This window comes from Canis lupus, chromosome 24 (genome assembly GCF_003254725.2).
Source record: "Canis lupus dingo isolate Sandy chromosome 24, ASM325472v2, whole genome shotgun sequence".
NCBI classification, from domain to species: Eukaryota; Metazoa; Chordata; class Mammalia; order Carnivora; family Canidae; genus Canis; species Canis lupus.
Window position 1 is genome coordinate 46450592 of NC_064266.1, and position 14226 is coordinate 46464817.

At 66.3% G+C, this 14226-nt stretch overlaps 1 protein-coding gene across 2 annotated transcripts; it reads right to left on the minus strand.

The window, feature by feature from the left end:
* Window positions 1-19: 19 nt before the first annotated feature.
* On the minus strand, window positions 20-13488 carry CABLES2 (Cdk5 and Abl enzyme substrate 2). 2 transcript variants are annotated; one of them, XM_025470619.3, is made up of 10 exons: window positions 13010-13488; window positions 6420-6491; window positions 6230-6322; window positions 5187-5264; window positions 4683-4791; window positions 4083-4248; window positions 3618-3721; window positions 3194-3300; window positions 2275-2479; window positions 20-2032 (listed from the first exon to the last, which is right to left on the minus strand). In XM_025470619.3, the coding sequence occupies exons 1-10, from the start codon at window positions 13471-13473 to the stop codon at window positions 1892-1894; spliced, it is 1539 nt and encodes a 512-aa protein (XP_025326404.1). In that variant the 5' UTR covers window positions 13474-13488; the 3' UTR covers window positions 20-1891. The 2 variants fall into 2 exon arrangements, with proteins under 2 accessions (XP_025326404.1, XP_025326405.1); XM_025470620.3 differs by lacking the exon at window positions 13010-13488 and adding an exon at window positions 8222-8636.
* Window positions 13489-14226: the final 738 nt, after the last annotated feature.

Below are 14226 nucleotides of genomic sequence, written 5' to 3' on the forward strand. Positions count from 1 at the left end.
CTGAAAGGAGGCAACAGAGTATGTTGCAAAACCACATTTATTTGAAACCACAAATACAGGACTATTTGCACACAAATCATGACACGTGACTTGACAATGAGGTCAGATAGCCGCTTAGCACGCTTTTCAATGCACAGGTGCCGAGGGCCACGGCCGGCCCTCCAGTCACGCACCCAGGCTTGTAGAGAACGAGGGCTTGAGGCTGGCTTCAATACTGGCTTTGTCGAAGGACTGCTGAACACACGGGCAGCTCTGCGTTGACCACAGGATGCGCAGGGTCGCATGGGGTGGGGAGCTACAGGCGGGCAGGGGCCAGGTCCACGTGGGAGTTCCCAACGCAGACATGGGCTGGGTCCCTCTCCACGCTCATAACCCAAGAACCTCCTTGAGACGCCAGTGGTCCAGGCTCCTACCCGGGAGGGGGCTGCCCGACCTCGCAGCTCCATCCTCCTCCCTAGGGTACATGTGGGCTCAGCCGCCCTGCGGGGGACAGGGAGGTACTCTACAATAAATACAGTGGGAATACGGACTTGGGCTTCGGCCTCCATACTGTAGGCTCCCAGCTGGCCTGCGGGCAGACACTGGGCCGGGCTGCACGGAGTTGCTGGTGCCTGAGGGCCGTGGTGAGCAGCACTGGGGTCTCCTTTGTGCAGAAGCACATGTGCACACAAGTACAGGGGTGGGAGGCTGTAGCCCCCATGACAGGTTTGCAGGACAGTGGTAGGGAAGCAGCTAACTGGCCCAGCCAACGTCATTTTTGACAGCAGCTCACCCAAGGGGGAGACCCCCTTGGTCCTTCACTGTGCTCTGGAGAAGCGGGGCCGGGACGTGCAGGACGCCAAGACCACGGGCCTTGTGGGCATGTGGGGCACAGGCCTGTATACAGGTGACGGCCACTACCCCTTCCTGCCTGGAAGAAGTGAGCACGAACCCCCTTAGGGAGATGCTGCCGTGGGGGGCAGAGCTGTGGAAGAGCCTGTCTCCCGTCTGCTTGAGGATCGACTGTGGCTTCAGGTCACAGCTTCAACAGATCTCACGTAACCAATTCTGTTCCCTTAAAAAGACCCATAGGACCAAATCCCAAGTAACAATAAATACACTGTTTTTCTCCGTGACAATATTGCTTAGGAAGATCAAGAGCCAAGAGCAAGCAATCCAGTCATCCTGAACGTCCAGAGTGTCGCAGGGTTTCCTGGTGACAGGTGAGGGGCGGGTCCCCCGAGGGGCAGGCCAGTGTCTGCGCCGAGGCCCGCTGGGGTGTGCGACACTCGGGCACCAGGATTTCACAGTGACACGATGCTTGGAAGAGTAAAGAAGGACACAAACTGGAGTCTGCTCTGGTTGCCTTAACGTAATGCCAGAGCTCCGCCTGTGGGTGCAGGGGAGGCGGTGGGCAGCCCCGGGGCGCTGTGGGCTGCGAGGGAGCCAGGCCGTGGGGGTGCAGTGCCGCGTCTCCACATTCAAAAACCCAATACAGCCAAGACCAATACTCAGTGTTAACTTCAGCAATTTCGGTGTTCGGTGGGTCTGGAAACCCCATCTCCACCGCGATGCCTGCAGAAGACGTGAAGGAGGAGGGTGCCGCAGAGCCGGGATGACCCTACACGGTGAGCGGCCGGTGTAGCCCGCCTGCAGGCACGTGGGGAGGAACACAAAACCTCCCATCCTGCTCCTGTGATGACACAAGCAGGCCCTCGGGAATACGTGGTGGCACAGTGCGCTTTGGAAGGACACTAGGGTGTGAAGACGATGGCATCAGTTGCAAAGGGCAGGCGAGCCCCCGCTGGGTGGGCGTGCACGGCAGCGCCCAGAACACCTCCTGGGCCCCAGTGTGTGTGTGCCCGCGCCGGGGCTGTCCCGGTGGCTCCTGGCACGGGGAGGCCAGCCGCGGCTAGCACTGCTGCGTGAGGCGTCTGTAATGAGGTAACACCTGGCTCTCGGGAAGGTAGAGCGCGAGTTCCAAGGCCACCAGCACCGTGAACTCGAACCCAATGAGATCCCGTCTGTTGAATCGAAACCTTTCTTCTAGCTTCTGTGTTGAAAAAGGGAGAAGGTTACGTGGGGCCCGGGCTCTGCCTCCCACCCAGGGCAGTGGGTCTGGGTGTGGGCGCAGGCCGGGTTCCAGGTGCCTGGTGGGGGGACAGCGGGGTGCAGGCCTGGGAATGGGGGCAGGGGTACAGGCCTGGGCGTTGGGGGGATGGGATCATGGGGGGGTGCAGGCTGGGCTGAGGCCGGGCTGGGCGGTGGCAGTGGCGGCAGGACAGGCGTACTCACGTCGATGAGCTGCTTCACTTCGCTCCTGCGGAGGTCGCTGCTGATCTTGGCGGCCAGCAGCACGCAGGCCCCAGCGCACAGCTTGCGGTTCTGCTTGTTGAGTTTGCCCTGCAGGACGAGCTTCTCGAAGTACACGTAGGCCATGGACACCGTCACGGGCTCCAGGCTGCACTCCTCAGAAAGGTTCCGCATCTCCCGTTTTAAACTGCAGGTTTGCACGAGGTCAGGTGCTCACGGGCACGGGCCGAGGAAGCGGCCACCCTCTCCCTGCCCACAAATGGCCCTCTGGGCTGCGCAAAGAGCCCCATCCCCTGCGGGTGAGGATGGCCCAGCACTCGGCCCGCAGCATCCACCCCGCACTGAGCTGTACCCCTGGACCTACATCGTCCTCCAGGGGACACCACAGAGGACACAGTCCCTGCTGTCCTGTAGCAGCGAGGGGGACAACATGGGGAGAAAACTGCCCATAGAAAGGCCCTGAGGCGCAGACAGGCTGACGTGCATCTGGACCTCAGTGGAGCCACCCCTCCCCCCCGGTGTGACGCGGGGACCAGAAGCACCCAGGGCAGGCACCGGGAGGCCCCGCTCCGGACGGTCCACTGCTTACTCGCCGCGAGCTCTCGGGCAAGCCTCCTCGGCCCTCGATCCCATGTGTCATGGGGGCAGCACAGTGCCCACCTCCCACGCTGTCGCGGGCGTCAGGGAGGAGGACCAGCAGGTGCGGGTACGAGAGGCAGCGATGCAGCCTGGCCCGCAGAGGTGGAAGGCAGGGGGCCGGGGGGCTGCCGCTACGGGCCTGGGCACACGGCAGGAGAGGGCCCTGGGTCTGCGTATGTCAAGCTCAAGGACTCCCTGGAAATGGGGGAGGGACGGCCCATCACGGTGGCGGGGCCCCGAGACCTCGCCTCAGCCCCCTCACCTCCTGATCTTGCTCAGCGTCAGTTTGATGTGGGGGAACTTCTCTCGGAAAGTCTCGTTCATGTCCTTCTTGAGGTCAGAGGGCTTCACGTACTCTATCACCGTGGTCTGCGTGCAGAAGGCAGCAGGGTGGGGGCCGGCCCTGCACAGCTCTGGGGCCCCCCGCCCGGGCCCTGGGGGCGACTTCATGCTGGCCCGGTCTGCAAGCGTGAACGTGCTGTGGCTTCAGGCACCAGATGTAACAATGATGCCCCAGGCAGGAGGGGCCGAGGGCATGGTGGCCCCAGGCGGAGAGCTCAGCGGCCCTCTGGCCTGCCCACCCGCTCCTGTCCCAAGGTGCTGCCAGTGTCCTGGGCATGGGGGGCCCGGGCTGCCCCCAAACCACAGGTGTGTGCGGTGTGGGCATGAGTTGGCGCTCAGCGTACCATGTAAGATGCGAAGATGAGGACCCGCTTGTGCTTGCCGCAGGGCCACTGAGGGTCGTCCAGGAGGTTGGGGTTGTACTCCAGTGCGTCGCCCACGTCAGTCCCTGCACGCAGACAGCAGCCCTGACGCACCGCGAGCCCCGAGCTCTGGCCCACCGGGTTCTGCTAACCAAGCCTCAGAGGGAAGCATGCTCCTGGGGCCAGGAGAGGCTGCAGGCCGTGGTTCCCCGTCCCTGAGGGCTGGGTGGAGGCGGCTGTCCTGACGGGGAGGGACCCCAGCCCCCAAGCCACCTGTGGACCCGGGCTCTCCGCGGCGCATGGTCAGGTGACGCCGAGGCTGCTCTCACGGGAGCCCCTACTCTCCTGACCCTGCTCCCAAGCCTGGCGCCCTGCCAGCCACGTGCTGTCCCGTGCCCAGCCCGTGCGGCTGCCAGCCCTGCGCCTGGTCAGGGCACACCAGGCTACCTAGTTCCGCGCCGGTTGGTGCTGACTTGGCTGGGGCAGCTTTGTATCTGGACGCCGGCAGAGTCCGGGGGACGCTGGGCCGGGGCTGGGGTGGCAGGCCGTGGCTGTCCGTCTTGTGTGTGACCAGAGCATTGGTAGGGTACAAGAACTTGGCATAAGACACCACCTGGAGGAGCAAGGGTGCCTGGGCTCAGTCTCTGTCGTCCCTGGGCCCACGGCCCCGTGCCAAGAGCAGAGGTCCAAGCAAGCCCTGCCTGACCCCTTCCTGCTGCAGGAAGGGCCCCCACAAATGCCACCCTTGCCATCCTGTGTGGGATCCGCAGCACGGGAACCTCCTCCCTGCCCCTGAAGCCCCTGGCCTCTGACACCGGTGCAGACGTGGCACCGGGACACCATCCACACTCAGGTCATTTCTCGTCACTTGGCTGCTGAGCGAGGCGACAGGCCCATTTCTACAGGGCTGTGTGCCTTCCTCCCACCGACACTGCGCGTTTTAGAAGATTCAAGGAGATGCCCCTCCATGTGTTCGTTGCCTCAGTGAGCACAAGCTCCGTGCCCGCCCGCCCGCCTGCCCCAGCCGTGCACGGCACCCACGCTTGCCTTCCCATCTGCTCCCAGCTCGACGCCTTCCAACTCAAAGACCATCTCAGAGGACACAGAGACGCCGCCGGACGGGTGCCTCTGCTTCTGGCTGTCCACCCTCAGGTCACTGCAATGTACGGTGGGAGATAGCTGCTGCCTTCCTCTGCCCCCGGAGGCCGCCTGGTGCCCCCCCTTCCCAGGCCCACGCGCTTCCCGTTAGAACACCCTGGAGCAGCTCCAACCCCTACCAGACTGCCCGGGCCTGTCCCAGGGGAAGGTTCCCTACTGCCAGGTCCCCTGGTGCTGTCCCCCCAATGGCTGTGTCCTTCCGGAGTCATGGAGTTGCGCACGGACGCACAGCAGCATCCCCATGAGGAGCGTCCCAGGCAGCTACACTTAAGCAGCTCAAGCGAAGTAACGGTGCGGACACGCCCCTGCTAGAGCCAGGGCCCCGTGGCCTTCGGAGCTCCCGAGCAGCTTCGGCAGCCTCGGGATCACTCCCGGGCTCCCCGGGCCACTCACCTGACCCGCAGGCCTTCTCCATAGGGCAGGACCGAGAAGGCTGCACACAGGGACCGCTTGGCGCAGATGAGCACGATCCTGCGGGGAGGTGTCGGTCAGAGCAGGTGGCGGGCGCTTCTGGGAGAGAATCCCTTCCCGCCCAGACTTGGGTGGCGCAAGCTGCCTGGGGTGTCCAGGGGACAGGAGAGCCAGTCCATGTGCTTGTCCTTGGTCCCGCCGGTTCCCTCCAGGTGCTGAGGGCGGTCCGTCCCGGGGCAAGCGCATCCCCTCCACACGACGTACAGCACAGGAAGGTCTCGCCTGGCTCAGGCAGGCAGGGGCAGGTCTTGGGTCGGGACTCACTGGGAGGGGCCGGGCTTTGGAGGGTACTAGAGGCAGAGGGGGTGCCCAGGGGACACGGGAGGGCCCGCGCTCAGCCAGCCTGGATGACCCGCTGGTGGAGTCAACGTCCCGAACCAAACTGGCTGTGAGGTGCCCAGTGCGGGAACGTGTTTCTCCCCTCTGGGTCCAGCTCTGCCCTGCCCTGCTCCAGCAGGGGAGACTCCCCTCTTCTCTGGCTGGGACCTGGCACCTGCGCTCCCTGAAGCCAGCCCAGAGCTCGGGCCTGCCCCTCAGCCCCAGCATGAGCCTGTCACGCGAGGGGTCGTGCTGGGGGGGCGTCTAGGACCCTGCTAGAGCACAGAGCTCCCTGAGCAGGGCTGGGGCGAGGGGGGCAACGGGAGCCCCGAAGGGCCCCCGTGCCAGTCCTGGACCCCGGTTTGGGACACCTGGATCCCGCCTTGAAGGTCAACCACCCTGTGCTGCCCAAATAACACTGAGCCCTGCTCTCATGGCCACACTGCTTCACCACGGCCGCCCTGCGTCCCTTCACCCCACACTTTACTCAAGCTGGCGTCCCCTGTGTGGCTCTTCACCCAGGTCCCGGCCCCCCCGAGGTTCGAGGCTAGGCGTAGCGGGCAGCTCCAGGGCTGCAGGCAGGGGCCCAGGACCGATGCCAGCCCCGCCTCTGGGCGGCCACAGGCTTCCCCCCGGGCACCTGGTACCTGCTGTTCCTCGTGTCATACTGCCTCATGTTCTTGATGAAGTGAGTCTTCTTCAGGCCTTTGTGTCTTGGGGATCCGGATATGTGTTTGGTTCTGCCGGGTAAAAACCAGGTCACTCTCCGCCCCCTGGAGACACCCTCTGGCCCCACAGCAGGCGGTGGCTGGGTGTGCAGGGTCTCCGAGACCTTACCTCTGAACGGAGGCACATCCCACAGCGTCTTCCAGGAACTCGAGCGAGCAGCGCTGGGAGGCCACTCGCCTTCTGTAGAAAGACAGAGCAGGGCATCAGCTAACAGGCCTGGGGCGCGGGTCAGGAGCCTGTCTGTGCCGAGGTCTCAGCCTTGGGCAGGGCCGCCGAGGATCAATTGGCCAGAAGAATCCAAGGGGGACCAGCACCCTGGCCCGCTGCTCTGTCACCTCCCAGAGCTCAGCCCGGCCATCCCGAGTCCTCTCTGGCCCAGGACTGGCAGGGCAGGTCACGCTCCCCCACAGGCTGAAGGCAGGCGGGGCTTCAGGAGGGCCTCCAGAGTTGGAGGAGCACCCCTGGGCTCCCAGCCCGTGTCGGGGGCCTCTCGAGCCCGAGGGCTCAGAGACCCCGTGCAGCCGCACCCTCAGGTCAAGATCACGGAGCCAGGCTCCTGGCAACGAGGCCAGCGCCGCTGTCACTTGTCGACCCCTAGTCCTCATGGGGCCGACACGCACATCCCCCAGGAAGGGCCACGTACAAGGCCACATACAAGGGCCCCAGGTCCCCACACTTTCCCAGCAAGAGGGAGGCTCCCAGAGGCCAAGGCTGGGTAGTCTAGGCAATGGAGCAACACGGTGCTGTGCCCGGCTGGGCCATGTGCCAGGTGCCCCGTGTGTCTAGAGTGTGAGTGGGTCCGGGCTCCTGGGGAGGGCGTGGGGGAGGCGACACACGGCCGAGGAAGCCACTTCTGGGAGCTGCAGCCTGTGCAGAAGCAGCAGGGCCCCTGGCTTGCAGACGAGGCCCAGAGCGGTCAGGCCACCTCGCTGGGTGGAGCCAGCCTGGAGTCCAGTCACCCAGATCAGCGAGTCCCCAAGGAGCCAGGGTGACAGGCAGTCCCCGCCATGTGCTAGGGGCCCAGCCGCCACCTCTCCCTACAGGGGGACAGCCTGTGGTGGCACAGAAGCTGGGAACCAGCCCCAGATCACACAACAGGACGCTGCTAGGGGGTGATGTGAGCGCAGGGGTCAGTCAGCCAGGGGAGCCTGGGCTGCAGTGGCCGCCTGAGCACCGGCCGGGTGACACAGGGGTCGGGGCACCAGGGGCCTCTGCAGGCAGGGGTGCTCACAGGGCAGCAGGAGGGGCGAGGTGGGCAGACGCCCAGGGTCCTATGAAACAGGGTGCGTGTGGGGGTGTGTGCTGCAAGTGAGTAGGTGTGTGTGCAGGACCCGTGCCGAGAACAGCAGCCGCCTTAGGAGGAACCCGAGCGCCCTGGAGGTTCTGTGCCAGCCTGGCGGCAGGCTCGGGCCCCCGGAGCAGCGTGGGGCGTCCTCAGGGCACCTCCCAGGTGCTTCCCAGCGGGCTCCCCACACCTGGGGCATCATGTGCGGGGCCCAGGCTCAGGGCCCGACAGAGCGGCAGGTGACACACGGGCCTCTGCTGCTTCACTCACGTTGCCCGGGGGCTCAGGGCTGACGCCACTCGGCTCGTGGAGCTTTTAAACCTGTTCCCAGTTGCTTTTGCAGGTATGTGCTTTTCTTCCACTTTTCTCTCCTCCTAATAAGCATTTTACACACTCAGTCCTCACGACAGCTGCATGCAATGAGCACTGTTACCACTCTCACTTGGCGCGTGGGGAGACGAGCCAGTTGCCCGAGGTCCCCCGGTGGGCCAGGTGGTGCTGGGACGCGCGTGATAGCAGGTGGTCCGGATGCTCGCCGACGGCAGTGACACTGCGACTCCACGCCCATGGGCCCTGCTGGGCTGGAACCAAGGCCACCCCTCAAGTGCTCCTTTCCTGAACTCGCCTCTGCTCCACATGCGCTGTCTGGGCTGTGATGGAGAGCCTGTGACGGCGCCGGTCACGGAGCCCCGAGCTCTGAGGCGCAGCGCTGCAGGGGCACTTGGCACCTGGGAGGCCTAGGTGTGTGGCCCACCGTGCTCTCAGAGGCAGGCTGACGTGCAGATCCTGGGGAAGGGGGCAGCGTCCCAGTCTGCAGAGGTCTGAGTGAGGCACGGTGACAAGCTGGTGGCTGCAGAACATTCTGGAAGGGGAGCCTTTGTGGGCAGGAGGGAAGCAGCCTGCACACTCCAGGGATCCCAAAATCCTTGGGTGTGGAGGTGACCGCGTGTCGGGTGGCGCCCGTGGCAGCCAGTCTGCGGGCTCCCAGGAGGGGAAGGCGGCGGGGAAGCCAGCAGCCAAGCCACAGGCGAGGCATCGGAGGCCTGGTCATGGACGCACCACCTGCAGGGGCCGCCCGGGTGCTGGGGCAGGGCTTACCCTTCCCGGGCCGTGGAGGTCGCTCAAGTGCCCCTTTCAAAGTCCTCATGACAGTGAGGCCAGTCAAGCTTTGGCAGTGGTTCCCCTGCAGGAAAGTCCAGCCCCTCCGTGAGTCCCCCGCACAGCCCCCCAGCACGGATGGCCCCGGCCAAGGGTGCCCCGCTCAGCCTCTCTGGGATCCGCCCCGGGGGGGGCTCTGCACGGCCAGCAGGAGGCCGGGCCCGCTGCACTCCCGGCGTGCCCAGACACGGAGCGCCCCGACTCCGTCGTGAAGCTCTATGACGTGGGTGACGCACGTTGGGGCGCTGGCGTGCTAGGGGTGCTGGCTGCGGAGAGCTGCTGGGGGACAGTGTGTGCTGCCCCTGAGTGCAATATGCATTCACACCCCCATAAAAACACCACCAACAAACAAGCTACAATAAACAGAACTTGGGCTTTCTGCTAGCGGCGCTGCCACCCTCCTCTGTCCCCGGATGTCTGGGCAAACCCAAGCCCCCTGGGCCAGGAAGCCCCTCTGCTGAGCCGGTCAGGGTCAGGGTCAGCGGGACGGCGTCTACGCGCCATGACTGGCCCGAGGCTGCCTGCATCGGACCCTGTGGGGCAGAAGGGGTCAGGGTCATGGGTGTGGGCGAGGCTGTCGGGAGGCACAGGTGGCACCACACGGACCACAGGCCTGGCTGTGGCTCACTCTTAGCGTTGCCAACCCCCCACCTCGAACACGAAGCGCGCTTGCAAACAGGAAGACAGGTGGGTACCAGACAGCTCTACACCTGATGAACATCCTTCACTTTGTACCTGCAGAAATGCCCAGCCGAGGAAGGGCTCCCACCTCAGGTCTGTTTGGGGGCCGAGGACCCCCAAGCTAAGTGAGGGGCCGAGTGAAGGGGTCAGACCAGCTGGCGTGGGGCTGACGGGTACCCGTGCAATGACCTGGGAGCTGCTCCTGCTCCATGCCCTTCTGAGGACGCCACCCGTCCTTGCAGACCCTTGTGCACACTCGGCCAAGGAGTGGTGGTCCTGGGTACCCCACTTCACCAAGTTCCTGCCAGGAAAAGCACAAACTCCAAATTCTAGCCATCTGCTCATAGAGGCCTGAAGTTCCCCTGGTGATGGGACCCAAGGTGGTCTCTGGGAGCCAGGTCTCGGCAAGGCCTCTGGGCCACCACGGGGTAATGTGCCTCTAGGCTCTAGCCTCATCGGCAACCATCTCCCACTTGTCTTCCAACAAGAGCCCCCCCAAATCAGAATTGTAAGCAAAATGTCAGATGCTACACCAAAATTGGCTTAATTTGGACAGGAGTTTGACAGCTTCGGGAACACAAGGTGGCTCCTGGCCAGCAGAGCAGCTAAAACCCAGGCCCTTTCCAGGGTGAGCCCTCCAGAATCACAGGGGTTTCTGCTCTCCGCTAACAGCAATGTACCCGGCCTCATGGCAGCGCCCCTGGCTCACCTTCCCTGTCCTTAGTACCTTGGGCACTCGTGGGCGCCCTAGAGGGCTGAGCTGTGCCCTCCAAGAAGTTGTGTTGAAGTCCTAACCCCTGACATCTGTGACTGTGACCTTATTTGGAGACAAGGCCTTTGCAGATGTGACCAAGTGAAGATGAGGCCATTAGGGTGGGCCCCGATCCAGTGACTGGGGTCCTTATGAGGAGAGGAAGAGGCCAGGTGCAGACACAGACACGCAGGAGAAGCCACGTAAGACGGAGCCATCCGGAGCTGGGGGAGGCAGGACAGCTCCTTCCCTGGAGCTTCCCAAGGGAGCGAGGCCCTGCCTCGATCTCAGACCTGCGACCCCTGAGACAGTGTGAGAAGTGGCGGCTGCTGTCCAGGGCTGCCCTGAGGCCAGCAGGGGCCTGAGGACCTGTTCCTGCTGGAGGAGCCCAGAAGCCCGCCTGCTGGCCTTGAGTGACCGCAGTGTTGAAATGAAACAGCCCGTTAGAGGTTTGAGGAGGGAAGGATGGACTCCAATGACTCGCTCCGTGGCTCAGCACGAGGCCACACCGGGCTGAACCCTGGGTATGAAATGCAACTTCCCGGTGTGGCCTGAGCGAGAGCACTCACTGAGCGAGAGCACTCACCTGCTCCTGAAGAGTGTCTGCTCACCTGGCTCCCGCCACGCCCGCCCCCCACGCCCCCCAGCCCTTGACCTCACCCGACCTCACACAGCCCCTCAGGTGGGTGGTAGGTAAGGCTAAAGCACTTCACAGAGGAGTAAACTGAGGCTCAGTGAGGTTCCTGCCCAAGGTCACAGAGCCCCTGACAGTGGACCTAGGATGACAGCCATCTGTCCGCAGAGCCTGGGTCAAACAACCACACATGGTACAGACCTCAGGAGGCCCTCAGTCTCCTCCACGCCTGAAACACAACTGACCCTCAGACCGGGCCTGCAGTTAGGGGCCCCCTTGGCTCGGCCAGACGTGCCCCACACGCTCTGCGGCGACTTCCCTGTGGGCAGAGCTGGTGTGGCCCAGAGGCAGGAAGGAGGGAGAGGCGGGAGAGGGATCAGAGCAGGGGCTCAGGCCACGGCTGGAGGGACATGGGGACGGGCGTGGGTGCAGCAGGAAGACCAACGGGCACCCCGGCACTCATGCCACATCCCATCCCGTGCCAGCTTCCTCCTGGGAACGGGCAGTGCAGGGCACCACCAGCCACTGCGGCCTCGTAGCACTCCTGGTTACAGGCGCTGCATCCAACATCCGCGCCCCGAGCCCTTCCCTGGAGCGTGGTCTGGGGGGGGGGGGGGGCTGCTGCCTAGCCCACTTTGCAGGGTTTGGCCCGCAGCAGGGCCGCCATCTGCTGACCAGAGAACCTAAGATGACGCACAATCTGTCCAGAGTGCACACGCACCCCGAAAGGGGGCGGCCTGGCGTCCGACGGTGGGTGGAGAGCAGACCCACACTGCTGGCACACAGGCCTGGCAGCAGGCGCACCACCTCTCCCCTGAAGCTCCGCAACTCATCACACAACAGAGGGGCTTTGCCACTCGGCTCTGGCACCACAGAGGGACTCCAGAGACCCGGGGTGACCTGGGACCATCCTCAGGGCTGACTCTCTAGCTTCAAGGAGGAAGACGAGTATGCTTCAGGGCTCTGGTGTAAAATGGACCGATTTCCACCAGCGAAACAGCTCTTCCTTACACTCGGCCTCTGCGCAATGAGCAGCCCCACCTCCCCAGGATGGCAGGAGCGTGGTGCCGAGCTGCCATGTCCGGGGCCGAATGACCCCTTGGCACCACTCAGCCCCGTGCCGTCTCTGGGGCCTTGGTCAGGCCTGTTGGTGGCGAGGGTCAGGTCCTCCCGGGCCGCCCAGGAGGCAGCCGCGTCTCTGTACAGCTGAAGTCCTCCCGTCTACGGTGTGACGGCCACCTCGGTAAGCTCTTCTCCGGGGGCCACACACCAGAACTCGGACAACCAAGCCTGAATTCTGGCTCAACCCATCGAGGGCCAGGGCGAGCGGCAGCTGCGGCTACTACAGCCGTGATGGCCTCAGGTGGGAAGGGCCAACCCTGAGCCCAGGGCCTGGCGGTGGTCTCCGGGTCTCTGGGCCTCCCACCTGCGCAGGGCACGGAGCCGGAGGGCACTGCTCTGGGCGCCTCCCTGCACACCCGCGGGGCCAGCCTCCGGAGGGCCTGCCCTGCGGACAGTCGCTAAGCAGTGGCCTTCCCGAAGGACGGAGGCCCGGGCCCCAAATCACCCCTCAGGGTGAAGGTGGGAGGGCTCGGGGTCACCCCAGCCTCAGGGGCCGAGGCAGGGGCACCCAGAGGTGCAGCTCCCGGGGAACACAGTGGGGTGTCAGGCAGACGGGAGGAGCAGGGCTTGGGGGGGTGGCTGTCCTGGGGCTCCCTGGAAATGGAGTCAGGGCAGGGAGGGCAAGTGCGAGCGGGGATGGGGCCCTGAGCTCAGAGGGGACGGTGGGGGCACGGAGGTGGGGGGCTGTGGCCTGGCGCAGGAGCCTCTGTGACAGCGCGGGGAGGCCCGGGCACCCCGGGGGCCTGAGAGCAGAGCCCAGGGGGAGGGGCGTGTCCGGAGCAGCCGGGAGCGTCCGGGGGCGCTGATAAGGGCTGAGCGAACCCCAACGGCCAGGCTCGGGGTTGCCAAGGTTGAGAGGGGCTGGCGCGGTCAGGGGGGCCTGAGCCGGCGGACGCATCCCGGACTCCCGCGGCGCAGGGTCACCTTCCCACCCCGAGGCCTGTGCGGGCCTGTCGGGGTCACGGGGTCACGGGGTCCCCGCGCCCCAGGTCCCGCGCAGAGGCCCCGCCCCGCGCGTCCGGGGCGCTGACCCCGGTCCCCCCCCCCCCCGCCCCCGCCCCGCTCACCTCTGGCGCTGCCCGTCCAGCGGGAGGCCCAGGCCGGGGCCGGGCGCGGGGCTGAGCAGGCCCTGGGGCGCCGACGCCCGGGTGGCGGGGAGGCCGGCGGGGGGCGCGGGCGGCGGCGGCGGCGGCGGGGGGGCCCCGCGGGCGGGCGGCTCGGGTCCCGGGGGTCCCGGGGGTCCCGGCGGCGGCGGCGGCGGCCCGGGCGGCTCGCGGGCCTCGGCGGGCGGCGGCGGCGGCGGCGGCGGCGGCGGCGGCGGCTTCTCCCCGCCCGGGCCCAGGCTCGGGGGCCGTCCGTCCAGGGAGATGTTGTTGAGGAAGAAGAGCGCGGCCTGGCGGCGCCGAGAGTCCCCGCGCCTCCGGAGCGCCTGCGGCGGGGCCCGAGCGGCGGGGCCGGGGCCGGCGGGCGGCGGGGCCCTGGCGGGGCCGGGGGTCGGGCCCGGGGCTCCACCCGCCGCGGCCGCGGCCATCCTCCGACTGAGCCCGCCGGCCGCCCGCCGCCGCCGCCCCGCCTGCGCGCATGCGCCCGCGCCCGCCGCCCATTGGCCGAGGCGCGCCCGCATGCAAATGTCCCGCCGTCCCGCCCACCCATTGGTCGGCGCGGGGGCGGGGGCGGGGCGCGGGGGGGGGCTCCCGGGCGGCTCCCCCGGGTCCTAGAGGCGGCGCCGCGGCGGCCCGAGGGAGCGGGAGAACCTGCAGACGGCCCCGCGGGGCCTGGCCCGGGCCGAGCGGCGGCGGCGCCCCGGGTTCGAGTCCCCGCCTCGGAAACGGCGGCCGCGGGGCGGCGGCGTTCAAGTTCAGCCTCCGTCTAGCCGGAGCCTTTAGGCTCCAGCGCACGTCTCCCGTGGGGTGCGGGGTGGGGGGGTGCGGGGAGCTGAAGCCTTGCCCCCTTCCCGCGGGGGGGGGATTCAGCTTGCGAAGGGCCTTCCCCCCAGGAGCCCCAAAGCTCCCAGGAAGGGCGGGCGGTGCCACTCGGCTTCCCTTCCCAATCGAAGAAGACACCTGCCAGGAATGGCAGACGGGGGTGGGGGTGGGGGGTGGGGGCAGCGCCGGGCCTTCAACCCCGGGCGGTCTTGCACTCCCACGGCAGCAGGGTGACCCTGAGCCCTCCAGGTGCCTAGGCCTCATTTTCCTCTTCTGTATGCAGGTGGCCCTGACTTCAGAGCAGGTGCCTCCATACTCAGGTGCTGCCTCCTGGAGCCCCCAGGAGCCCACCCGTGTCT

Coding starts and splice junctions, on each gene's coding strand:
- CABLES2 (XM_025470619.3), bottom strand. CDS start 13,473: ATGGCCGCGGCCGCGGCGGGTGGAGCCCCGGGCCCGACCCCCGGCCCC. Junction 6,492..13,009: donor CTGGACGGGCAGCGCCAGAG/GTGAGCGGGGCG, acceptor GTCTTTCTACAG/AAGGCGAGTGGCCTCCCAGC. Junction 2,033..2,274: donor AAGTGAAGCAGCTCATCGAC/GTGAGTACGCCT, acceptor TTTTCAACACAG/AAGCTAGAAGAAAGGTTTCG.